Source organism: Trichechus manatus, unplaced genomic scaffold (assembly GCF_000243295.1).
Source record: "Trichechus manatus latirostris isolate Lorelei unplaced genomic scaffold, TriManLat1.0 scaffold00010, whole genome shotgun sequence".
In the NCBI taxonomy this organism is placed as follows: Eukaryota; Metazoa; Chordata; class Mammalia; order Sirenia; family Trichechidae; genus Trichechus; species Trichechus manatus.
Window position 1 is genome coordinate 12,828,731 of NW_004443946.1, and position 27,614 is coordinate 12,856,344.

At 37.5% G+C, this 27,614-nt stretch overlaps 1 protein-coding gene across 2 annotated transcripts in view; it reads left to right on the forward strand.

The window, feature by feature from the left end:
• Positions 1–27,614, forward strand: part of MNAT1 (MNAT1 component of CDK activating kinase) — a 267,667-nt gene that overhangs the window by 131,345 nt on the left and 108,708 nt on the right. For both annotated transcript variants that reach the window (XM_004370922.1, XM_023726257.1), the window contains exon 6: positions 908–1,033. In XM_004370922.1, coding sequence (XP_004370979.1) covers positions 908–1,033 — 126 coding nt within the window. The remainder of the gene's footprint in view (positions 1–907; positions 1,034–27,614) is intronic.

Consider the following 27,614-nt stretch of genomic DNA (forward strand, 5'->3'; position numbering starts at 1 on the left):
TGTGTGTGTGTGTGTGTGTGTGTGTGTGTGTGTGTGTGTGTCGGTTCGTATATGATCTCCTTCCCTTTTGGCCTCCTCTGTGTATGTTTCTGTGTTCTTACTTAACTGATAATTCAAAATGGAAAATGTCTGGATATCATTTGGTTTAGACTTTAGCTTCACAGCACTTTGAACATGTAAGAGGACTTCATTGTTAAACAGGATAAATAACAGCATGTACATAAGAATTATTCAGGCAGTAATTTGCTTGTGTTATTAATATGTGTGTGTGTGTGTGCAGATATGTATAAATAGTGGCCTTGATTTAATATCCGTATAAGATTTAAAAAAATTTTAACTCTCATTTTGTTATTTAATTAAAAAAATTTGGACTTAATTTCTAAAAACAGGTTAGTAAAGGAGAAAATAAATATACTTCCGGTTGTACTTACAATAGTTCCATTGTACAAAATATAACAAGGATAATTTCCAAATGGCCTCAGGTGAAATCTAGTGGGAAACAATTTCAAACTGGTCTGAATTTACTGGTAAAAAGAATGTGTCTTAGATAAACATCTGATCTAAGTTATACTACTTTTGTACTACTCTTTTTGTGATTAGCTTCTAATTTTTTTTTTATTTTAATAAATTGGGTTGGCTTTGCCAGATGAAATAGAACCCTATTATATTGTCTTTAATGTGGATTTTATAAAAAAGACTTGTTTGCAGGTTATTTTGATTTATGAGTCTACAACAGCCTTTTCTTATTATGGAATGTTAATATTTTCTGTAAAGCATTGTTCTTAAAGTGAATGTTCAGTTTGACTTCAAATGCTTCTGGAAAAAGCATAATTTAAAATAAAAGACTTGTTGCTTTTTAGTTTTCCCTTTTTTAATGTTCATATTCAACTTTAATTCTTGTTAACAGGAGAGTTCTGATCTACCCGTTGCTCTCCTTTTGGCTCAGCATAAAGATCGATCTACTCAATTGGAAATGCAACTTGAGAAACCCAAACCTATAAAACCAGTGACGTTTTCCACAGGCATCAAAATGGTAAGCCTTATTTTACTTGCTTGTTTAAAGATATTTTTCAAGGTTTACATTTTATAATTTTATACTGATTTCTATGGACACACCGAAACTTTCAGAGATTTAGGAACAGTGTGTGATCTAGGCTAGATAGCTGTGAATATTGATATGCATAATGGAAGAGGAAAGTGAAAAGTAATCAATCAGTAATTTTCAAAGTATACAACACAATTTTGTTGTAAGTGATATTGGGTTTGTATGAGTTTTCTTATTCTACATGAATTTTTAAGCTTGTAGGAAAATGTTTCTTAAAAGAAAATGCTTAAATGTTGTTACAGAAATAGTTGCAGTCTGCAAATATAAAATAGAAAAGCAAATGTATCAATTTTTATTTCCTCCCAAACATTTTTTCTCTACATCCATACTGTTTTTGAAAATTTAAGTCCATTTTTAAACTCTTCAGACAAAGATTAGGCTGGACTATGTGACATAAAATGATACTCGTGAAGAGTGTGCTTCTTAAGTAGATACATGAGACTAAATGGGCAGCTCCTGTCCAGAGGTGAGATGAGAAGACAGAGAGGGTTGGGAGCTGGTTGAACGGACATGGGAAATCTGGTGGAAAGGAGGAGTGTGCTGTCACAGTATAGAGAGAGCAATTAGGGTCACGTAACAATGTATGTATAAATTTTTGTATGAGAGACTAACTTGAATTGTAAACTTTCATTTAAAGTACAATAAAATTAAATTAAAAAAATTAAGGCCATTTTTAGCTTTCTAGATATGAGTTTTAAAAAATTGTTTATTTTGGCCATTCATTCAAAGGAAAGATCTTGTAAGCCAATAATATGTTTGGAGACTTTTACAAAATTGTTTCTTTAGTTCAGGAAATGTATACTTTGGCATATTAATTTTAAATATATGTTGAATTTCCAGGTTTTTGGGATGTAGCTACTCTAAAATATATAATTCTCAGTAAATATATTTTCAGTAATCTTGTTATAGTAGTACAAAAAGTGTGGCAGTATTATAAAGTCATGGTTAAGGATTGGGACTTTGGAGCCAAACAGCTACCCCATTTAAACAGCTGTTTGACATTAGTAAATTACTTAGCTTCTATAATAACCTTTTTTTTCCTCATCTATAAAATGATGATGATAATACTTAGGAGCTTATTGAGGACATTAAATGAAATAATATGAACAAAGTACCCAGCACAATGCTGGGCATGTAGTAAGCTCTCAATAAATGGTGCTACTTGTTATTAATAATAATATCAGTTGATAAGAGAGATGGCTATACTAATTTATTCCATTGATCTTTACATTCTGCAACTGTGTATAATGAAAACAACATTGAAATTAGTGTCAGAAGACCTACATTAAAATTTTGATTCCAACTTACTGGTTGACATTGAACAAGTTGCCTAGTTTCATTGTTCTCATCTATAAAGTGGGATTATTTCTCACCTCATAGGATTGTGTCGAAGATTAAATAATGAATGCAGAAATGCCTTTGACATTGTCTGGCACTTTAACAGTGCTCAGTAAATATTAAATAAAAATTAATCAGCATTCTGCAGATCCTGGTAATTCCCAAGGGAAGAAAGCAGTCTATAATATTATGTTTTAGTAATATAATTATTCTACAAAATAGTATGTCTATATATAGAAATACTGTTTAAAACTTTTCAGCTTTTTCACTTTTACTTTTTTCATTTTAAAATATAAAACTAAACCAGTCTAAAACTTTCAGGTCTACAGGTTATTGTGAAGTGATAATTATCGTATCTGATTTAAAGCATTATCAAGTTTAGAAAAGAGCATTTCTTATTTAATCTTGTTATGCATGGGTATGTCCCCTGTATCTCTCTTTACCATACTACTACTGCTTTGCTGTTAACCCTTGAGCATATCTTTATATTAAGGCTTACAATCATTGTATTATAATTATCAGTTTACCTTTCTGTTTCCCTTAGCAATCTATAAGCTTCTAGAGCTGGCCCCTAATAGGCCTTCCATAAATCTTGGCTGAAAGTTAGATGATTGAATGTATGGATGGAGGGAATGAATAAATGAATAGATAGTTGATTAGAATTACACCAGAGTATTTTATGAAGTCCCTGGGTGGGGCAAAAGGTTAGGTGCTTGGCAAAAAACCGAAAAGATGAAGAAATTGAAGATTTTTACCAACTTCTGCAGTCTGAAATTGTTCGAACATGCAATCAAAATGCATTGATAATTACTGGTGATTGGAACGCAAAAGTTGGAAACAAAGAAGAAGGATCAGTAGTTGGAAAATATGGCCTTGGTGATGTAACAGTGCCAGAGATTACACGACAGAACTTTGTAAGACCAACAACTTCTTCATTGCAAATACCTTTTTCAACAACATAAATGGTGACTATACACATGGACCTCACCAAATGGAATACACAGGAATAAATCGACTACATCTGTGAAAAGAGACAATGAAGAAGCTCAATATCATCAGTCAGAAGAAGACCAGGGGCCAGCTGCAAAACAGACCATCAATTGCTCATATGAAAGTACAAGTTGAAAAAAAGAGAGAAGAGAGAAAAGACCAAAATGGATGTCAGATGAGACTCTGAAACTTGCTCTTAAACTTCATGTAAAGTAGCTAAGTGAACAGAAAAAATGATGAAGTAAAATTGCTGAACAGAAGATTTCAAAGGGTGGCTAGAGAAGACAAAGCAAGATATTATAATGAATTATGCAAAGACTCAGAGTTAGAAAACCAAAAGGGAGGAACACATTTGACATTTCTCAAGCTGAAAGAACTGAGTAAAATTTCAAGCCTTGAGTTGCCATACGGAAGGATCCTATGGACAAAATATTGAATGACACAGGAAACATCAAAAGAAGATGGAAGGAATGCAGAGTCACTGTACAAAATGTCAATGTTCAACCATTTCAGGAGGTAGCATATGATTAAGAACTAGTGGTACTGAAGGAAGAAGTCCAAGCTACACTGAAGGCATAGGTGAAAAACAAGGCTCCAGGAATTGATGGAGTACCAACAGAGATGTTGCATGAAACAGATGCAATGGTGGAAGATCTCTCTCATATATGCTGAGAAATTTGGAAGACAGCTACCTGGCCAACTGACTGGAAGAGATCCATATTTGTGCCCATTCCAAAGAAAGGTGATCCAACAGAATGTGGAAATTATCCAACAATATCATTAACCTCAAACACAAGTAAAATTTTGCTGAAGATAATTTAAAAAAGGTTGTAGCAATACATCTATAGGGAACTGCCAGAAATTCAGGCTGTATTCAAAAGAGGATGTGCAATGAGGCGTATCATTGCTAATGTCAGATGGACCTTGGCTGAAAGCAGAAAACCCAGAAAGATGTTTACCTATGTTTTATTGACTGTACAAAAGCATTCAGCTGTGTGGATCATAAACAAATTATGGATAACATTGCAAAGAATGGGGATTTCAGAACACTTAATTGTGCTCACGCAGAACCTGTATATAGACCAAGAGGCAGTCATTTGAACAGAATAAGGGGATACTGAGTGGTTTAAAATCAGGAAGTGTATGCATCAGGGTTGTATCCTTTCACCAAAGTTGTTCGATAGGTGTGCTGAGCAAATAATCCAAGAAGCTGGACTATATGAGGAATGTGGCATCAAGATTGGAGGAGGACTCATGAATAACCTGTGGTATGCAGATGGCACAACCTTGCCTGCTGAAGGTGAAGAGGATATGAAGCACTTACTGATGAAGATCAAAGAATACAGCCTTCAGTATGGATTACACCTCAACATAAAGAAAACAAAGATCCTCACAGCTCGATCAGTAAGCAACATCATGATAAACGGAGAAACAATTTGAAGTTGTCAAGGATTTCATTTTACTTGGATCCACAGTCAGCACCCATGGAAGCAGCCGTGAAGAATGACATATTGCGTTGGTCAAATCTGCTGCAAAAGACCTCTTTCAAGTGTTAAAAAGTAAAGATGTCACTTTGAGGACTAAGGTGCACCTGACCCAATCCATGTGTTATGGATTGACTTGTGTCCCCCCAAAATGTGTGTCAACTTGGCTAGGTCATGATTCCTAGTATTGTGTCATTGTCCACCATTTTGTCATCTGTTATGATTTTCCTATGCGTTGTAAATCCTGCCTCTATGATGCTATTGAGACAGGGTTAGAGGCAGTTATGTTAATGAGGCAGGACTCAATTTACAAGATTAGAATGTATTTTAAGTCAATCTCTTTTGAGAAATAAAAGAGATGCGAGCAGAGAGACAGGGGGACCTCATACCATCAAGAAAGGAGCGCCTGAGAAGCTCCTAGACCCGGAAAAGATTGATGACAAGGACCTTCCCCCAGAGCCGACTAAGAGAGAACTCCTTCCCCTTGAGCCGGTGCCCTAAATTTGGACTTCTAGCCTACTAGATTGTGAGAGAATAAATTTCTCGTTGTTAAAACCATCCATTTGTGCTATTTCTGTTATAGCAGCACTAGATAACTAACACACCATGGTATTTTCAGTCGCCTCTCGGCATGTCAGAGCTGGACAATGAATAAGGAAGACCAAAGAATTAATGCCTTTGAATTATGGTGTTGGCTAAGAATGTTGAATATACCATGGACTGCCAGAAGAATGTACAAATCTGTCTCGGAAGAAGTACAGCTAGAATGCTTCTTAGAAGGGAGGATGACAAGACTGCTACTCATGTACTTTGGACATGTTATCAGGAGGGAACAGTCCCTGTAGAAGGACTTGATGCTTGAAGTAGAGGGTCAGCTTACAAGAGGAAGAACCGTAATGAGATACATTGACACAATGGCTGCAACAATGGTCTCAACCACAGCAATGATTGTGAGGATGGCGCCGGACTGGGCAGTGTGTCGTTCTGTTGTACATAGGGTTGCTATGAGTTGGAACTGATTAGACGGCACCTAACAGCAACAACACTAACTGAAAGATTGGAGGTTGGAATCTGCCCAGAGTCACCTTGGAAGAAAGGCTTGATGATTTACTTCCCCAAAAGCAGCCATTGAAAACCCTGTGGAGCATAGTTCTGCTCTGACACACATGGGGTCCCTATGAGTTGGAATCGATTCAGTAGCAACTTTTTTTTTAATTTAAATATCTTTTTTAAAGTAATCACAAAAAATAATCCCTTAGTGAATTTATAATACAAGTACCTGTTCCTTTGAGATTTTGGTGAATGAACTTTTTTTCTTTATTAAGTTGGTACATTAATATGTTACCCCATAAAGATCTACATTGAAAATATCTAATGTAATATATGGAGGCCATAAAAATAGCAGTAATAGGAAGTCTAGAATAGTTTTGCTCAGAATTTTGATTTCAATTTGTAATTTCTCTGTTGAGTGAATAACTGTTAGATTACTAATATTTTGTCATTCTCTGGGAAAGTTATCTTGGGTGTTTCTCTGAGGTGAATTCTAGAAACAGAAACAGTAACTCATAACCAAGCTACACTTTGCTTCTATCTTTATTGGTCAGATTTTCTAATAAACAATATAAGAGTTTGTATAATTAAAAATCGAATTTTCCTTTTTGTTCTTGCCATTTTTAAACTCAATATGATGGAATGTGTCAAAAAATTCCTTTATTGTTATTATTGTATGCCTGTGAATATTTCAGAGGTAGTCTTAATGGCATGCAATACTGAAGTGACAGAAGGTAGCTGAAAGGACCAGTCAAGTCAGTAATTTTCATGGGTGAAGTTTAGTGCTCAGATGATACAGGATATATACACACATCAAGAATGTATCCGCTGTTGTAAATTGAGCATGACAAGTATGCAAGAATGAATGTCTCAAAGCATTGTCAAAGTATATTTCTAATTAGAAATACGGGTTTCCCCTGCTATCTGAAAGTAGAGCGATGCTATAAAACATTTTGTAAGCCAAAATGGCATAAAGCGAATAAGCAGTTACCATTAATTTATATGGGAAAAAATTGTGAGCATTCCTAGACCCAAAAAATAACCTACCAAATCATACCAAATAACACATAAAACCCATACGAGCTCTCTTAGGCTTTTTTGATGCTTTCAGACACATCATGCTAACAGATGTACAAAATAAATTAAGATAAAGCATAGATGCTCATAGACACAGTTCAAAGCTATGGCTTGTTGGTGAGATGCTGAGTGTAATTCCCAGGGAAGGAGCTTGGAAATACCACTTTTGCTGCTTGGGGTCTGTGCTGCCTCTTCAATATCTGGTTACAAAACAAAGACTGAACACTGTTTCCGCGTTTTGCTTTTTTTTTGGCAAAAGTGAAAATCCTCTTCGGATTTCTTTCAGTTAGCAAAAACAGGTACTAAGGTAGGTCTTTCGTAAAACTGGAGTGGCGTAAAGCGAACTTTCAAAAAGCGAGGGAATACCTGTAATAATCTGTCTTCAGGATAAAGGTCTGTTTTTGTTCCTTTGACCAGTTTAGGGACACTTGGGTTGTTTTCAGTTTTTGGTGATTATGAATAAAGGTACCATAAACATTCATGTCCAGGTTTTGTGTGAACTTAGGCTTTCATTTTGCTTGAGTAAATATCTAGGAGTAGGATTACTGAGTTACTTAGTAGTTATATGTTTGATTTTTTTTTTTAATTTTATATTGGTAAATACATATAACATAGATTTTCTATATTAACCATTTTTAAAAGCACAATTCAGTGGCATTAGTTACATCACACTGTTGTACAACCTTTACCACTATCTATTTCCAAAATTTTTCATCACCCTAAATAGAAAGTCTGTACCCATTAAGCAGTAACTCTCCATTCGTTCTTCTCTCCAGCCCCTGGTAACCTCTGATCTGTTTTCTTTTTTTGTTTATGGATTTACCTATTCTAGATATTTTGCATAAGTGGGCTCATACAATATATGTCCTTTTGTGTCTGGCTTTTTTTCACTTAGCCTAATGTTTTCAAGGTTCCTCCATGTTGTAGCATGTATCAGAACTTTATTCCTTTTTATGGCTGAATAATATTCCATTGTATGAATACAGCTAGTCCCTGATTTACGACATATTTGAATTATGACGAACTACACTTATGACCGCTTGGATTTTTTTTTGGTACACCTTATCATTAGTAATATGTACTAATACAATGTTGCAGAGTGTAATTTGCAGACATTGTCATTCTCAGATTTATACTCACAGATATTCAAAGATTGGATTTATAAAGATACTGACAATAAAAGGCAATAATAGTTGAAACTAAAAAAAAAAAAAGAGGTGTTCCACTTACATCAGAACTGATTTATGACAGAGTTGTCAGAACGGAACCCTGTCATTAAGTTTCAGACTGCTGTATATTCACATATTCTTTATTCATTCATCTGTTGATGGACCCTTGTGTTTCCACCTTTTGGCTAATGCGAATAAAGTTGCTCTGAACATTGGTGTACAAGTATCTGTTTGAGTCCCTGTTTTCAATTCTTTTGGGTATATACTGGGGATTAGAATGACTGTGACTTATGGTAATTTTATCTTTGAGGATCCACCCAATTGTTTTCCACAGTGGTTATACCATTTTATGTTCCCACCAGCAGTGGACAAGGGTTCCAATTTCTCCATATCCTCACCAATAATTATTTTCTGTTTTTCCAATAATAGCCATCCTAGTGGTTGTGAAGTAGTACCTCATTTTGGTTTTGACTTGTTTTACCTATATTGTTATAGTCTTCTTCCCACCCCCCTAGCATTTGCATAACTCGAATAATATGTTTTTAACTGTTTCCCGATTTATCAACTTTAAAGGATCTCCTTTGGGGGGGGAAAATGGCTCACCTATATTAAACCACCCTCCAATTTTAGTTAGCTTATTTTTATTTTAGTTCTGTCAGTTATTTTTATAATTTAAAAAGTACAGCTATTTTTTGTTAATTCTTTGCAACAGCTCACAGAATTCACAGAGACTGTCTATAGTTCTTGTTACTGTGTGCCGTGGAGTTGATTGCGAGTCATAGTGACCCTGAAGGATGGAATAGAACTGCCCCATAAGGTTTCCAAGGCTGTAAATCTTTATGGAAGCAGACTGTCAGGCATCTCTCTCCTGCGGAGCGGCTGGTGGGTTTCAACCACTGACCTTTCTGTTACCAGCTGAGCACTTAATTGCTGTGCCACAAGGACTCCTTCTATCTATACTTGCAGTTACCCATTTATTATAACCAGAAGGGACACAAGCAAAGAGACACACAGGATAAAGTCCGGGAGGGGTTCCGGCAGGAGATTCCCATTGTCCCTAGAAACAAACCACTCTCCCAAGAGCACATGCTGTCACCAATCCAGGAAGCCATTGGCTTCATTGCATAGTCATGATTGGGGCCTCACTGCATAGTCGTGATCGATTGAATCATTGAATGTGCATGATTGAACTATGCCCCCCCCTACCTTTTGAAGATTAGTTGCCAGGCATGGTCTGTCTAGCTCCTCACTCATTTGCATATGTTTAAGTATTGCCTGGCTGTTTTAGAAAACAAAGTCACCTTGATTTCTCCAGAAATTCCAAGGGCTGTCTTTCAGGAATGGAGCCCTGGTTGTGCAGTGGTTAAGGGGTCTGCTGCCAGCCGAAAGGTCAATGGTTTGAACCCACCAGCTGGTCCGCTGGTGAAAGATATGGCAATCTACTTCCATAAAGATTACAGCCTTAGAGAAACCCCATGGGGCACTTCTACACTGTCTTATAGTGTCACTATGAGTCGGAATCTACTAGACAGCAATAGTTTTGTTTTTGGTATCTTTCAGGAACCAAAAACAAAGAGACCAAATGGAGGTCTTTGTCTCACAATATGCCTTTTTATTTCTCTCCCCAGCTGCCCATCCAACTACTTTTTTTGAGTTTTAAAGTTGCCTTCCTTGTTTGTCATTTGTATGTTAGCTATTAGCTTATAAACATCTTGAAGGCAGGGCCTGCATATTTTAACTTAGTTTTATATGATTATCAGTATGTGGTTTCTTAAATAATAGCAAATACTCCCAGTCAAGTTTTAGTTATTATAATCTGATTGGTTCAAATCCCACATATATAATTTTAGGGCCTTCTGTTTCTGGAGCCTTTAAAAAATAATTCTAATTTTTTTTTCTTCCCTGAATAGATATGGTTACTATTCTTGATTACATCATTCTTAGTTGAGCCAGTGAATAGGCCTCAAAGAAATAGTTTTTCTTAAATTTATTACTAGATAATTTATGTCACTAACTAACCATACAGCAAAGACTAATAAGTTATTAAATCTTAGTCTTTTGGAAGCAAGCTAAGACACATTGATAATTTCATAAAATTAGGGACCAGATTCTAATTGATTGGGAATCTAGTGCTTCTTCAGACATAATGGTGTTCTAAGCTTTACTATGCTTTCGGTATAGGCCAACTGTAAATAAACTGAGGGACAAAGATGACCTAAGAATTGTTTTTAAGTATAGTTTTTGGTCTTTTGGGGTTGATTATTGGAAAGCAGTATGGCGGAGCATGGCATGCAGTTGCCAAAGGGGAAGATGGTTTGATGATTTTAAAATTTTATTTCATATGACCTATGGATGAGCCAGAAGTGCTCATTTGTGATATGAATTGACTTTTGTGAGTGTAACAAGTAAGTATTTAGCTATTTGCTTCAAGCATTGCTTATTTCTCTTAACTCATTGGCAGATTAAATTCTTTGTTAAAATATATATATTATAGAAAACTGTGTTACAGAAAATACTGAATTATATTTAAAACAAGAAAATAAATATTGTATTGAGTAGTCAGGTTCTATAAAGCTATAGGTTTGTGCTAGACAGCTTAAGTGCTTTATCATTTTCTTGAAAAACAAAAATAAAATTTGACCAAGTACTATTCATTCTGTTTTTAATATATAATTTGCACTGAGGTAGCAAATCTAATGTAGCAATCAAAGAAGTCATATGCCCTTCATCAGGTCTTATGAAACTTCATAGTGTTATTGTTGTTCTTAGGTGCTGTCTAGTCAGTTCCGACTCATAGTGAGTCTTGGTACAACAGAACAAAAGACTGTCTGGTCCTGTGCCATCCTCACAACCGTTGTTATGCTTGAGCCTGTTGTCGCAGCCACTGTGTCAGTCTGTCTCATTGAGGGTCTTCCTCTTTTTCACTGACCCTCTACATTACCAAGCATGATTTCCTTCTCCAGGGACTGGTTCCTCCTGATTACATATCCAAAGTATGTGAGATGAAGTCTTGCCATCCTTGCTTCTAAGGAGCATTGTAATTGTACTTTTTCCAACTTGGATTTGTTCATTTTTCTGGCAGTCCATGGTGTATTCAGTATTCTTCACCACCTCCATAATTCAAAGGCATCGATTGTTGGAAACAGTGAAGGATCGGTAGTTGGAAAATATGACCTTGGTGATAGGATTGATGCCGGAGATTGCATGATAGAATTTTGCAAGACCAATGACTTCTTAATTGCAAATACCTTTTCTCCCCAACATAAATGGTGACTACACACGTGGGTCTCGCCAGATGGAATACACAGGAATCAAATTGACTACATCTGTGGAAAGAGATGATGGAAAAGCTCAATATGATCAGTTAGAACGAGGCTAGGGGCTGACTGTGGAACAGACCATCAACTGCTTATATGAAAGTTCAAGTTGAAACTGAAGAACATTAGAACAAGTCCACGAGAGCCAAAGTATCACCTTGAATATATGTCACCTGAATTTAGAGACTATCTCAAGAATAGATTTGACACGTTGAACACTAACAATTGAAGACCAGACGAGTTGTGGAATGACATCAAGGACATCATACATGAAGAAAGTAAGAGATCATTAAAAAGACGGGAAAGAAAGAAAAGACCAAAGTGGATGACAGAAGAGACTCTGAAACTTGCTCTTGAACATCGAGTAGCTAAAGCAAAAGGAAGAAATGATGAAGTAAGAGAGTTGAACAGAAGATTTCAAAGGGTGGCTCAAGAAGACAGAGTAAAGTATTATAATGACATGTGCAAAGACCTGGAGATAGAAAACCAAAAGAGAAGAACATGCTCGGCATTTCTTAAGCTAAAAGAACTGAAGAAACAATTCAAGGCTTGAGTTGCAATACTGAAGAGTTCTACAGGGAAAATATTAAAATGTCGCAGGAAGCATCAAAAGAAGGTGGAAGGAATACGCAGAGTCACTATACCAAAAAGAATTGGTTGATGTTCAACCATTTCAGGAGGTAGCCTATGATCAGGAACCGATGGTACTGAAGGAAGAAGTAGAAGCTGCACTGAGGACGTTGGTGAAAAACAAGGTTCCAGGAATTGACGGAATACCAGTTGAGATGTTTCAACAAACGGATGCAGCGCTGGAGGCTCACTTGTCTATGCCAAGATATTTGGAAGACAGCTACCTGGCTAACTGACTGGAAGAGATCCATATTTATGCCTATTCCCAAGAAAGGTGATCCAGTCGAATGCGGAAATTATTGAACAATATCATTAATACCACACATAAGAAAAATTTTACTGAGTATCAGTCAAAATCGGCTGCAGCAGTACATTGACAAAGAACTGCCAGAAATTCAAGCCAGATTCAGAAGAAGACGTGGAGCCAGTGATACCATTGCTGATGTCAGGTGGGTCCTGGCTGGAAGCAGAGAATACCAGAGAGATGTTTACCTGTGTTTTATTGACTGTGCAAAGTCATTGGACTTTGTGGGTCCTAACAATGTTATGGATAACATTGCGAAGAATGGGAATTCCAGGACACTTAATTGTGCTCACGAGGAACCCGTATATAGGTCAAGAAGCAGTCATTTAAACAGAACGAGGGGATACTGTGTGGTTTAAAGTCAGGAAAGGTGTGCGTCAGGGTTGTATCCTTTTACCATGCCTATTCAATCTGTATGCTGAGCAAATAATCCGAGAAGCTGCCCTCTGTGAAGAAGAACACGGCATCAGGATTGGAGGAAGACTCATTAACAACCTGCATTACCCGGATGACACAACCTTGCTTGCTGAAAGTGAAGAGGACTTGAAATGCTTACTTATGAAGATCAAAGACTACAGTCTTCAGTGTGGATTACACCTCAACATAAAGAAAACAAAAATCCTCACAACTGGACCAATAAGCAACATCATGATAAACGGAGAAAAGATTAAAGTTGTCAAGGATTTCATTTTACTTAGATCTACGATCAACACCCATGGAAGCAGGAGTCAGGAAATCAAAAGACGCATTGCATTGGGCAAATCTGCTGCAAAAGACCTCTTTAAAGTGTTGAAAAGCAGAAATATCACCTTGAAGACTAAGGTGTGCTTGATCCAGGCCATTGTGTTTTCAGTCACCTCATATGCATGTGAAAGCTGGCCGATGAATAAAGAAGGCTGAAGAAGAATTGACACCTTTGAATTGTGGTGCTGGCAAAGAATATTGCATATACCATGGACTGCCAAAAGAACGAACAAATCTGCCTTGGAAGAAGTACAACCAGAATGCTCCTTAAGAGGCAAGGATGGCAAGACTACGTCTCACATACTTTGGACATGTTAACAGGATGGATCAATCCCCGGAAAAGGACATCATGGTTGGTAAGGTAGAGGGTCAGCGAAGGAGAGGAAGACTTTAGTGTGATGGATTGACACAGTGGCTGCAGTAATGGTCTCAAACACAGCAAGCATTGTGAGGATGGCGCAGGACTGGACCGTGTTTTGTTCTGCTGTACATAGGGTCGCCATGAGTCAGAATTGTCTTGCTAGCACCCAACAGCAACAACAATAAGTCAAGTTAACATTTCATAAAGTCTTATCAGTTCCTGTTATGTATTTATAAGATCCACAGATAAGTGATTAAGACATTTAATTAACTAGGTGAGTATGAGGTGATTACTTTCTCTTAGCATTTAAATGTCTCCAGCTATTTTATATTATTTCAATAAATTTGTAGTATATTCTTCTTGAATTTTTTTTATTGCGCTTCAGGTGTTAGTTTATAGCTCAAGTTAATTTCTCATTCAAAAATTTATACATAAATTGTTTTGTACATTGGTTGCAGTCCCCACAATGTAACAGCACGGTCCCCCTTTCCACTCTGGGTTCCCTGTGTCTGTTGGTCCAGTTACTGTTACTTCCTGCCTTTTCGTCCTGCTTTTGGATAGAATTGCCCATTTGGTCTCATGTATTTGATTGAACTAAGAAGCATGTTCCTCACGTGTGTTATTTTTTATTTTACAGGCCTGTCTAATCTTTGTCTGGAGCCCTGGTGGTGAAGTGGTTAAGAGCTCAGGCTGCTGACCAAAAGGTCAGCAGCTCGAATCCACCAGCCGCTCCTTGGAAACCGTAGGGGGTAGTTCTGCCCTGTCCTATAGGGTTCCTATGAGTCCGAATCGACTCGATGGCAACAGGTTAATCTTTGTCTGAAAAGCGGGCTTTGGGAATGGTTTCAGTTCTGGATTTGCAGAGTGACCAGGGGTCATAGTTTTGGGGGTTCCTCCAGTCTCTGTCAAACTATTAAGTCTGATCTTTTTATGTGAATTTGAATTCTGTTCTACGTTTTCTCCCACTCTGTCTGGGACTCTTGTTGTAGTCTCTGTCAGGGCAATCATTGGTGGTAGCCGGGCACTATCTAGTTATTCTGGTCTCAGGCTGGTGGAGTCTCTGGTCCTTTTTCCTTTGGGTTAATATTTTCCATGTGTCTTTGGTTTTCTACACTCTCCTTTGCTCCAGGTGGAATGAGACCAATAGATGTTTCTTAGATGGCTGCTTGCAAGCTTTTAAGACCTCAGAAGCTACTCATCAGTGGGTTGTAGAACATTTTCTTTATGAACTTGTTATGCCAGTTGACCTAGATGTCCCCCAAGACTATGGTCCCCGGGCCCCAGCCCCAGCTATTTGGTCTCTCAGAGTGTTCGGATGTGTCTAGGAAACTTCTGTGCTTTTGCTTTGGTCCAGTTGTGCTGACTTCCCATATATTGTGTGTTGTCCTTCCCTTCACCGAAGTTGATAGTTGTCCACTATCTAGTTAGTGATTCTCCCTCCTCCTCCCTCCCCACCCTTGTAGACATCAAAGAATGCTTTTTTTCTTTGTGTAAACCTTTTCTTGAGTTCATATAATTGTGGTCTCGTATAATATTTGTCCTTTTGTGACTGACTTATTTCACTCAGCATAGTGTCCTCCAGATTCATCCATGTTGTGAGATGTTTCGCAGATTCATCATTGTTCCTTATCATTGCATAGTATTCCATTGTGTGTATGTACCATAATTTGTTTATCCATTCATCTGTTGATGTGCACTTAGGTTGTTTCCATCTTTTTGCTGTTGTGAACAGTGCTGCAGTGAGTGTGGGTGTGCATATGTCTATTTGTGTGATGGCTGTTCTCTAGGGAATGTTTCTAGGAGTGGGATGGCTGGATCGTATGGTATTTCTATTTCTAGCTTTTTAAGGAAGTACCATATCATTTTCCATAATGGTTGTACCATTTTACATTCCCACCAGCAGTGCATAAGAGTTCCAGTCTCCCCACAACCTCTCCAACATTTGTTATTTTGTGTTTTTTGGATTAGTGCCAGTATTGTTGGGATGAGAATATGTTTAATTTCTACAATAGATATTTCTGAAGAGTTTTACGTGAATAGAAGTTCGGGTAGTTCAATCATATTTTAATTGAAATAGAGGTTAAGATAATCTTTGGTGAGTACTTTAATGTGACCTACAAAAGCTTTTTATAAAATGAATAGCCAGTCCTTGACTAAAATTATAAGTTTGAATTTTATTATTTCAGAATTGTTTAAATTTGTTCGCCTTATAATATTATTATAAGGGTTTTGGATTGTGACTCTTATTTTTACTATAGCTATATGACTATGAGCAAATCTTTTAACTTCTTTTAGCATTAATTTTCTCAACTCTAAAAAGATTTTACCTATATTATAGGGTTGATGGAGTCCCTGGGTGGCACGAATGACCGCTAGTTGAAAGGTCGGTGGTTTGAACTTATCTAGAGGCATCTTGGAAAACAGGCCTGGCGGTCCGCTTCCAAAAGGTCACAGCTTTGAAAACCCTATAGAGGGAGCAGTTCTACTGTGAATACATGGGATCTCCATGAGTCAGAATCCACTCAAAAGCAACCATCAAAAACAACAACATACGGTTGATGAGTATTTTGTGAATATTTAGTTGCCATCGAGTTGATTCTAACTCATGGTGACCCAATGTGTGCAGAGTAGAATTGCTCCATAGGGTTTTCAAGGCTATGACCTTTGGGAAGCAAGTTGCCAGGCCATACTTCTGAGGTGCCTTTGGGTGAGTTTGAATGACCAACTTTTCAGTTAGTAGTCCAGCCCTTAACCATTTTCGACACTCAGGGATTCCCAAGGTAGATGGTAGTATTTCCATTCATGAGAAAATTTAATGACTCAGGAATTAAATGTTTCCCAAAGTAATAATGCAGCTAAGTGAGGGAGCTGATATTTAGACACAGGCAGGTCTGTCAGACTCCAAGCGTTTTCTGCTACTTCATACTTGATGGTCTCTGTCCTCCAGATGTTGATTTTCTGTGTGGAAAGAGAAAACTAACATGTATGAAATGACTAAATGGTGTTGATTTTAAATATAGTAAGGCTTTCCACCAAAGGATCCAAATTAAATAAACTTTTATGGAGTATGTAAGACTTGGACTAAGCCTTGAGAAGAATAAACTTTAGGAAAGGTGGAAGGGAAGAGCAAAGGTATTCCATATTTGGAAGGTGGGTGTGTGGGAGCACCATGAGCAAAAGAATGGAAGGAGTGAATTTAGAGAAGTTCATTTGGTAGTTCCAAGCCAAGAATTTTCTTCTGATGAACTTGTACACTAATTTGAAAATGCACATCCTTTCTTTGGTTCTTAGGGGATTAAGGCATGAAATTCAAATATGTAGATTCATTTTGATGTGTTAGTAAGAGCTTCTTATTAGTAAAATATTGAATAAATTAAGGGTTACTAAAATTTGATATTTGTAAATGTTGAAATAAATCCATTATTTGTGTTTGCTTAGCGCTATGATTCAGTATTTTACTGAGAAGTCTGGCTGCCACAAATGTTTGGCAGTTTTGCAAGGCTCCATCTGCACATGCGCATGGCCAGATAATTCCTGCAGTATTTGACAATGAGGTACTTAAATTTTTTAGCTAAGCAAATTTATTTTTCCTTTGTAATTTTATCAGTGCACCATCAGTATTGTCTTAATTGTGGTTCTCATGTTAATATTCTAATAATATTTGTAGGAATACTATTAGGTATTTCTTTTGTTGATCATTTTGTTGTTATGTAATTCCTGTATTCTTTTATTATTTTGGTCTTCTCCAATTCTTTTCTATCACAGATTCTTTTTATATTAGAATGTAATCTGTCATACTTTTTGTGGCTGTGGCTAAGTTTAGAGACCGTAGGTTATATTCAGTTTTTTTCAGACTTTCTATAACTTTCTTAAACAAAGAGGCATACCTCGGAGATATTGCATTCAGTTCCAGATCACTGCAATAAAGCGAATACCCCAATAAAGTGAGTCACCTGAATGTTTTGGTTTCCCAGTGCCTATAAAAGTTATGTTTACACTATACTGTAGTCTATTAAGTGTGCAATAACATTACGTCTAAAAAATGTACATTCCTTAGTTAAAAATACTTTTTTGCTAAAAAATGCTAACCATCATCTGAGCCTTCAGCAAGTCATAATGTTTTTGCTGGTGGAGCATCTTGCCTCAATGTTGATGGCTGCTGACTGATCAGGGTGGTGGTTGCTGCAGGTTGGGGTGGCTGTGGCATTTTCTTAAAATAAGACAACGATGAAGTTTGCCTCATCGATTGACTCTTCCTTTCACAAAAGATTTCTCTGTAGCACATGTGATGCTGTTTGATAGCATTTTACCCACAGTAGAACTTCTTTCAAAATTAGAATCAATCTTATCAAACCCTGCCACTTCTTTATCAACTAAGTTTATGTAATATTCTAAATCCTTTGTTGTCATTTCAACAATGTTCACAGCATCTTCATCAGGGGTAGATTCCATCTCAAGAAACTACTTTCTTTGCTCGTTCATAAGAAGCAACTCCTCATCCATTAAAATTTTATCATGAAATTACAGCAGTGCAGTCACATCTTCAGGCTCCACTTCTAGTTCTCTTGCTGTTTCCACCGCATCTGCAGTTACTTCCTCCACTGAAGGAGTCTTGAACTCCTCCAAGTCATCCATGAGGGTTGGAGTCAACTTCTTCCAAACTCCTGTTAATCTTGATACTTTGACCTCCTCCCATGAATCACGAATATTCGTAATGGCATCTAGAATGGTGAACCCTTTCTAGAAGGTTTTCAGTTTACTTTGCCCAGATCCATCAGAGGAATCACTAACTATGGCAATTCTAGCCTTATGAAATGTATTTCTTAAATAATAAGACTTGAAAGTTGAAATTACTCCTTGATCCATGGGCTGCAGAATGGATGATGTGTTAGCAGGTGTGAAAACAACATTAATCTCCTCATACATTTCCATCAGAGCTCTTGAGTGACAAGGTGCATTGTCAATGAGCACTAATATTTTGAAAGGAATCTTTTTTTCTGAGCAGTAGGTGTCAACAGTGGGCTTAACATTATTCAGTAAACCATTTTGTAAACAGATGTGCTGTCATCCAGGCTTTGTTTTTCCATTTTTTAGAGCACAGGCAGAGCAAATTTAGCATAATTCTTAAGGGTTCTAGGATTTTCGGAATAGTAAATGAGCATTGGCTCCAACTTAAAGTCACCAGCTGCGTTAGCCCCTAACGAGAGAGTCAGCCTGTCCTTTCAGGCTTTGAAGCCAGGCATTGACTTCTCTCAAGCTATGAAAGTCCTAGAGGGCATCTTCTTCCAGTATAAGGCTGTTTCGTCGACGTTGAAAATCTGTTGTTTAGTGTAGCCACCTTCATCAGTTATCTTAGCTACATCTTATGGATAACTTGCTGCAGCCTCAACAGCAGCATTTGTTGTTTCATCTTGCACTTTCATGTCACGGAGACGGCTTCTTCCCTTAAGCCTCATGAACCAGTCACTGCTAGCTTCAAACTATTCTTTTGCAGTTTCCTCACCTCTCTCAGCCTTCATAGAATTGAAGAGAGTTAGGGCCTTGCTCTGTATTAGGCTTTGGCTTAAGGGAATGTTGTGGCTGGCTTGATCTTCTATCCAGACTACTAAAACTTTCTCCATATTAGCAATAAGGCTGTTCCACTTTCTTATTATTTGTGTGTTCAATGGAGTAGCACTTTTAATTTCCTTCAAGAACTTTTCCTTTGCATTCACAACTTGGCTAACTGGTGCAAGAGAGCTAGCTTTTGGCCTATCTCAGCTTTTGACATGCCTTCCTTACTAAGCTTAATCATTTCTAGCTTTTGATTTAAAGTGGGAGACGTACAACTTTGCCTTTCAGTCGAACACTTAGAGGCCACTGTAGGGTTATTAATTGGCCTAATTTCAGTATTGTCTTGTCTCATGGAATAGGGAGGTCCTAGGAGAGGAATAGAGATGGGGGAACGGCCGGTTGGTGAGCAATTAGAACACACACAACATTTATCAATTAAGTTCGCCGTCTTATATGGGTGCAGTTCATGGTGCCCCAAAACAATTACAGTAGTAACATCAAAGATAACTGATTACAGCTCACCATAATAGATATAATAATAATGAAAAAGTCTGAAATATTGTGAGAATTACCAAAACGTGACACAGAGACACGAAGTGAGCACATGTTGTTGGAATATGGTGCTGATGGACTTGCTTGATGCAGAGTTGCCACAAACCTTCAATCTGTAAAAACCACAATATCTGTGAAGTGCAATAAAATGAAGTGTGTCTGTTCTCAACTGATAACTTATAATACACTCCCATTCTCTCAGGGCCTTGTCTCCTGTTAACATTTTTTTTTTTGCACTAGAAGCCATTCCCATTTTTGCTGAGAGAGTTTCTGGTACCTCCTCCCAGCCTCATCGCCACTACTAGATAGAACTAAGAACATATTGCTGCTCTCTTCTGCTCCTCCTTATCAGACCCTTTCCCAGATGCTGCAGTGGCTGTCTTGGAGCCTTTACCCAGCCATAGTTGGTCTCTGTTCCCTTTCGATCTCAGAGTGGTCTAGAGTTCAAAACTCCTGATTGGGCTTATAGTTTAAATAAGCTTCTGTGAGTTAGCAAAGCATAATAGCATGGCTCCCATGATCAGATGTGTTCTGGAATTATAAGTAGTGGACTTATTTATGGATGGATGAAGACCGTCTCTCTATACTTTGAAAAGTACCCTTGGCTACTCCATTTCCCTCTCCCCCAAAACCCAAGGGAGAGTCTGAGAGTGTCAGCCAAGTCCTGGGCTTTTTTTGTGTTGATCAGGGGAGGTAGAACACAAAAATCAGTGGAGATAGAACACAAAGAAAGCAGAAAGGAGACTAAAACATTTATAGAAGGGGTACTGATAAAAAAATAGAGGGTAGAGTCAAAGCTTCAAGGCCATGGCAGGTGATAAAAATTTTTGAGAAGATGATTTTAAGAGTCAGAGCTACAGGTTATGATTTGAATTCTCTTTTGGTGTCCCTGAGTTCCTGAGTGGTGCAAATGGTTAATGCACTTAGCTACTGACTGAAAGGTTGGAGGTTGGAGTCCACAAAGAAGTGCCTGGAAAGAAAGGCTTGGCTATCTACTTCCAAAAAATCAGCCATTGAAAACTCTCTGGAGCACAATTCTACTCCAACACACATAGGGTCTCATGAGTTGGAGTTGACTAGATGGCAACTGAAAAAAACAAACAAAACCTGTAGGATCTCTAGTAATGTTCCCCCTTTCATTCCTGTTCTTAGTAATTTATGTTTTTTCACTTTTTTTCCTGAAAAAAAAAAAAAAAAAAAAAAAAAAGTCATTTTTCTTAATCAGTTCAAAGAAGCAATTTTTGGTTTCACTGATTTTTCTCTATTGTTTTTCTGTTTTCTATTCTACCGATTTTTTGCTCATTATTATTTCCTTCATTCTCTTTAAGTAGGGTTTAATTTGGTTTTTTTTTCCTGGTTTCTAAAGGTAGAAGCTTAGGTTATGAGAACTTTCTGATTTTTTAATTTAATGTATAAATGTTCTTTTTAAGCATTTTTTTAGTTGTTTCTCACACATTTTGACATGTTGTTTTGATAGTCCCAGTCCTCTTGAGAAGGAGATGTCAAGATGGGTTTAAATGTGCAAGAAATTTATTACAGAAAATGCCTGTGAGAGAAAACAAGGACAGAGCCATAGGAGGCTGGGAGAGTCATTAGACTGTGATGTAGGTTTGGCCCCAAGAAAAAAGGAAGGTTGGGTGGAAGCATGTCAGACTACAGTGTATTTCTAAGAAAAGTTTGGCAAGACATTCGGGAAATCCTTGTGCCAAAGTTTTTAGGCAGAGGAGCCTGCATCTCCTAAGCAAGGGTCACTCACGGCTGGGAGTAGCCTGTGGGAATCTCCACACCTTGGTGCAGATGTGGAGATGGATTTCAGAGTGCAGGAGCTGGGGCACCCTTGGTCAATTATGTTCCCACAGTTAAAGATCTGAGAGGTGCATTCATCTGGCCATCACAGTTGGGTTTTCATTTTCATTTAGTTCAAATTATTGTCTAATTTTGCTTTTGATTCTTTGTTTATTTAGAAGTGTGCTGTTTAATTTCTAAGTATTTCCAGATTTTCCAAATACCTTTTTGTTATTGAGTTCTAGTTTAATTTCATTTGATCAGAGATCATACTTTATATGATTTCAAACCTCTTTAATTTACTGAGACTTTTTCTATTGAGCAGATTATGGCCGTGGTCAGTTTGTTCTATTTTTTTGTCAACTTGAAAAGATTTTGTATTCTGCCGTTGAGTGGAATGTTCGGTAAATGTTAATGAAACCTAAAAACCAAACCCGTTGCCTTCGAGTCAGTTCCGACTCATAGCAACCCTGTACATAGGGCAGAGTGGAACTGCCCCATAAAGTTCCCAAAGCTATAAATCTTTACAGGAGCAGACTGCCACACCGCTCTCCAGCGGAGCTGCTGGTGGGTTTGAACTGCTGACCTTTCAGCATAGTGCTTAACCACTTGCCACCAAACCAAAACACCAAACCTGCTGCTGTCGAGTCGATTCTGATGCATAGCGACCTGATAGGTCCTAAATGTTAATTAGGTCAAGTTAATTGATAGTGTTGCTTAGGTCTTCTGTTTCCTTACTAATTTTCTATTTCCTTTTTCTTTCAATTAACGAGAGAGCAGTGTTGAATCTCTGACTGTAATTGTGGATTTTTTTCATTTCAATCAGTTTTTGCACTATATATTTTTAAGCTCTGTTTTAATTTGCTTGGGCACTTAGGATTATGTCCTTTTGATAGTTTGGCATCTTTATTATTATGGAATATCCCTCTTTATTCCTCATAATATTCTTTGTTCTAAAGACTACTTTTTTTAAATAGCCACTCTAGGTTTTTTTGATTGTTTTCATGGTTTATCTTTTTACTTTTTTTGTGATAAAATATATGTAACAAAACATTTGCCATTTCGACGATTTTTATGTGTGCAGTTCAGTGATATCAATTACATTCACCATATTGTGCAACAGTCACCACTATTTGTTTCCAAATTCTTCCATCACTTAACAGAAACTCAGTGTACCTTAAGCAGTTACTTCCCCTCCTCTCCTACCCACCTCTAGTAACCATTAGTAAACTTTGGTCTCTATAAATTTGCCTATTCTAGATATTTCATATAAGTGAGATCATATAATATTTGTCTTTTTATGCCCGACTTATTTCACTCAGCATCATGTTTTCAAGGTTTATTCACGTTGTGGCATGTATCAGAACTTCATTTCTCTTTATGGCTGAATAATATTCCATTGTAAGAACATGTCACATTTTGTTTATCCATTCATCTGTTGATGGACATGTGGGTTGTTTTCACCTTTTGACTATTGGGAATGGTGCTGCAATAAACGTTAGTATACTCGTATCTGTTGGTGTTATTGTTTTCAAGTCTTTTGAGTATATACCTGGGAGTGGAATTGCTGGGTCCACCTTTTACTTTTAATTTGTATCTTTATAGTTGCTTTCTTAAAGACAGTATACAGTTGGATCTTGCATTCTCATTAAATCTGACAATCTGTTCCTTTTAGTTATTTATTGATTTCATATAATTATTGATATAGTTAGATTTAAGTCTACCTTCAACAAATTTAGAAAAATTTCAGTCATTATTTCTTTATATATTTTTCTATTCACACTCTTCTACCACATTTCTCTGGGATTTTAGTTACATATGGTATACTGCCTATTGTTACACAGTTCACTTGCAGTTTTTTTTTTGTCTTTCTAATTTTATTTACTTTTGTGCTTAATTTTCCATAGCTACTATTGCTGTCTTTAAGTTCACTGATCTTTTCTGGTGTCTACTCTGCTGTTCTGCCACCTGCCAGTTTGTCATTTTGTGGTGGCTTGCCTATTGTTATGATGCTGAAAGCTTTGCCACCAGTATTTCAAATATCATCAGGTCACCGGTGTGCCCAGGTTTCACAGGAGCCTCCAGACTAAGACTAAGAAGAAAAGCTTGGCAATCTACTTCTGAAAATTAGCCAATAAAAACTTATGGATCACAACAAAATGTTGTCTAATATAGTGCTGGAAAATGAGTCCCTTAGGTTGTAAGACACTCAGAATACACAGTGACTACAACGATGGACTTGAGCATACCAATGATCGTGAAGATGGCACAGGACCAGGAAATGTTTAGTTTTGTTGTACATGGGGTAACCATGAGTTGGAGCTGACTTGATGGCAGCTGACAACATGAACAATAATCGGCTGTTAATCACATTTTTTATTTCAGATATTATCTATTTTCGTTGGTGTTGTTTTTATATTACTTTATTTTTTAAATTGTACTTTAAATGAAGTTTTACAGAGCAAACTAGCTTCTCATTAAACAGTTAGTACACATATTGTTTTATGACATTGGTTAACTACCCCACAACATGTCAACACTCTCTCTTCTCAACCTTGGGTTCCCTATTACCAGCTTTCCTGTCCCCTTCTGGTTTTCATCCTTGCCCCTGGGCTGGTGTGCTCCTTTAGTCTTGTTTTGTTTTATGGGCCTGTCTAATCTTTGGATGAAAGGTGAACCTCAGGAGTGACTTTATTAACTGAGCTAAAATGGTGTCTAGGGGGCATACTCTTTGAGTTTCTCCAGTCTCTGTCAGGCTAGTAAGTCTGGTCTTTTTTTGTGAGTTAGAATTTTGTTCTGCATTTTTTTCCAGCTCTGTCTGGAACCCTCAATTGTGATCTGTCAGAGCAGTCAGTGGTAGTAGCCGGGTACCATCTAGTTGTACTGGACACAGTCTGGTGGAGGCCGTGGTAGTTGTGGCCCATTAGGCCTTTGGACTAATCTTTCTCTTGTATCTTTAGTTTTCTTCATTCTCCCTTGCTGCCGATGGGGTGAGACCAGTTGAGTATCTTAGATGGCCGCTCACAGGCTTTTAAAACCCCCGATGCTACTTACCAAAGTAGAATGTAGAATATTTTCTTTATAAACTATGTTATACCAGTTAAGCTAGATGCTCCCCGAGACCATGGTCCCCACAACTCACAGCCGTTTCTGTGTTTTTAGTTTCTAGAAGTTCCATTTAGATTTTTTATATCTTCCATTTCTCTCCTCATCATGTTCATGTTTTTCTCTACCTTCTTGAAGATATGGAGCATATTTATAATAGCTGTTTAATTTCCTTGTCTGCTAATTTCATCAACTCTGTCATTTCTGGGTCTGCTTCTATTGATTGATTTTTTGTTTTCTCCTGGTTGTGGGTCATATTTTTCTGCCTTTTTTTTTGAATGCCTAGTAATTTTTTTGTATTCCATATTGTTAGATTTTGTTTGAGTAAGGAGCGTGGTGGGACAGTGGTTAAGCACTCAGCTGCTAACCGAAAGATCAGTGATTTGAACCCACCAGCTGCTCTACGGGATAAAGATATGGCAGTTTGCTTCCGTAAAGATTTAAGCCTTGGAAACCTTATGGGGGCAATTCCATTCTGTCCTATAGGGTTGCTATGAGTTGGAATTGACTCAACAGCAATGAGTTTGGTTTTGGTTTGTTTGTTTGAGAATACAGTTATGCTACCTATAATTTGTTGGATCCTTGCAAGGCTTGCTTTTAAGCATTGTCAGAGTGTACGAAAAGCAGGCTTTAATGTTAGGCTAATTAAGCTCCACTTTCAAGGTGATGCCAGTCTGAGCACTCTATCTGATGCCTGTATATTATTAAGAGGTCTTTTTACTTTGTCTGTTGAGAGCACAAACTATTCCTGGTCCTGTGAAAGCTTTGGCAATCATTTGGGCTATTGCTTTCTGGGTTATTTTCTTGGCCTTGGATAGTTTACACTCACTCATATGCAGATGAACATTCAGGAAAATGTTGAAAGCATCATCTGCAGATCTCTAGAGCAGGGTGGGCAAACTGCAGCTCACAGGCCAAATTGTAACTCCCACCTGTTGTTGAAGAAAAAGTTTTATTGGAATACAGCCATGCTCATTCGTTTACATATTATCTCTGCTTTCGTGTTATAATGGCAGAATTGAGTTTTTTGGACAAAGATCATATGTTTTATTTTAGAATAGCCAATACAGCTCTCTTATGGTTATTGTTTGTGTGGCTTATCTTGTTCAGTCCTTTTACTTTCAACTTGTTTTATGTCTCAATCTAATGTGTGTCTCTGTTAGACAGCATATACCAAAAAACCAAACCCACTGCCATCAAGTTGATTCCGACTCATAGCGACCCTATAGGACAGAGTAGAGCTGACCCATAGGGTTTCCAAGGAGCGGCGCTGGATTCAAACTGCTGACCTTTTGGTTAGCAGCCTGAGCTCTTAATCACTGTACCACCAGGGCTTCAGAGCATGTAGTTGTTTTTAAAATCCAGTCTGACAATTTTGCTCTTTGATTGGAGTGTTTTACCCATTTATATTTAAGGTAATTATTGATATGATATGATTTACATCAGCCATTTTACTATATGTTTCCTATATGTCTTATTCCTTTTAGTTCTGCTATTCCTCTTTTAAAGAGCCCTGTTGGCGCAATAGTTAAGTGCTCAGCTACTAACCAGACTGTCAGTGATTTTAACCCACCAGCCACTGCACGGGAGAAGAGATCTGATGATTTGTTCCTGTAAAGATTACAACCTAAGAAACTCTATGGAACAGTTCTGTTCTGTCATATAGGGTTGTTATGAGTTAGAATCAACTTGACAGCACACAACAACATAAACATTCCCCCTTTACTGCCTTTTCTTGTGTCAAATAGTCATTTTTCTAGTACATATTTCCAGTCCTTTTTATTTTGTTGTTATTTATATACTTTGGGTTATTTATTAGCAGTTGATCTAGGGATTACAATATGCATCTTATTACAATCTACTTCATATTAATACTAATTTACTACCAGTATTATATGGAATTTTTGGTTTCGTGTAGCTCCATTTCTTCTCCTCTCCTGTGTCCTGTTATTGTCATATATATTTTTATATGTTATAAGCCCAACCATACAGTTTTCCTGTAAGTGATGAGTTGTTTTTATTTTGCTGCTTTTGAGATTTCTTTGGCTTTAAATAGTTTATTATGTGTCTAGGGGTGGTTAACAGCTTGGCTGTTAACCAAAAGGTTGACAGTTTGAATCTACCAACCGCTCCTTGGAAACTCTATGGGGCAGTTCTCCTCTATCCTATAGGGTCACTGTGAGTTGGAATCAACTCGACAGCAGCGGGGTTGTTTTTTTTTTTTTTAATCCTACTTGGAGCTTGTTGAGCCTTTTGGATGCATATATTAATGTTTTTCATTATATTTGGAATGTTTTAGGTCATTATTTCTTTTTTTTTTTAATTGTTGTAGTTTAGATGAAGTTTACATTTCAAGTTCGTCTCCCGTAAAAAATTTATACATACATTGTTATGTGACTCTAACTGCTCTCCCCATACTGTGACAGCACCTCCTCCTTTCCACCCCTGATTCCCCATGTCCATTCAAACAGCTCCTAACCCTCTCTGATTTCGCATCTCACCTCCAGAAAGAAGCTGCCCGTTTAAGTCTCTTGTATCTACTTGAGCTAAGAGGCACACTCCTCAGGAGTATCACTTTATGTCCTACAGTCCAGTCCAATCCCTGTCCGAAGAGTTGGCCTCAGAAATTGTTTTAGTTCTGAGCTGATAGAGAATCCAGGGGCCATGCTATCCAGGGTTCCTTCAGTCTCAGTCAGACCATTAAGTCTGGTCTTCTTATTAGAATTTGAGTTCTGCACCCCACCATTATCCTGCTCCATCCGGTACTCTCTGTTGTGTTCCCTGTCCGGGTGGTCATTGGTGGTAGGCTGGCACCATCTAGTTCTTCTGGTCTCAGGCTGATGAAGTCTCTGGTTTATATGGCCCTTTCTGTCTCTTGGGCTTATATTTTCCTTGTGTCTTTGGTGTTCTTTATTCTCCTTTATTCCAGGTGGTTGGGACCAATTGATGCATCTTAGATGGCCACTTGCAAGCTTTTAAGACCCCAGACGCCACTCACCAAAGTAGGATGCAGAACATTTTCTTAATAAGCTTTATTATGCCAGTTGACC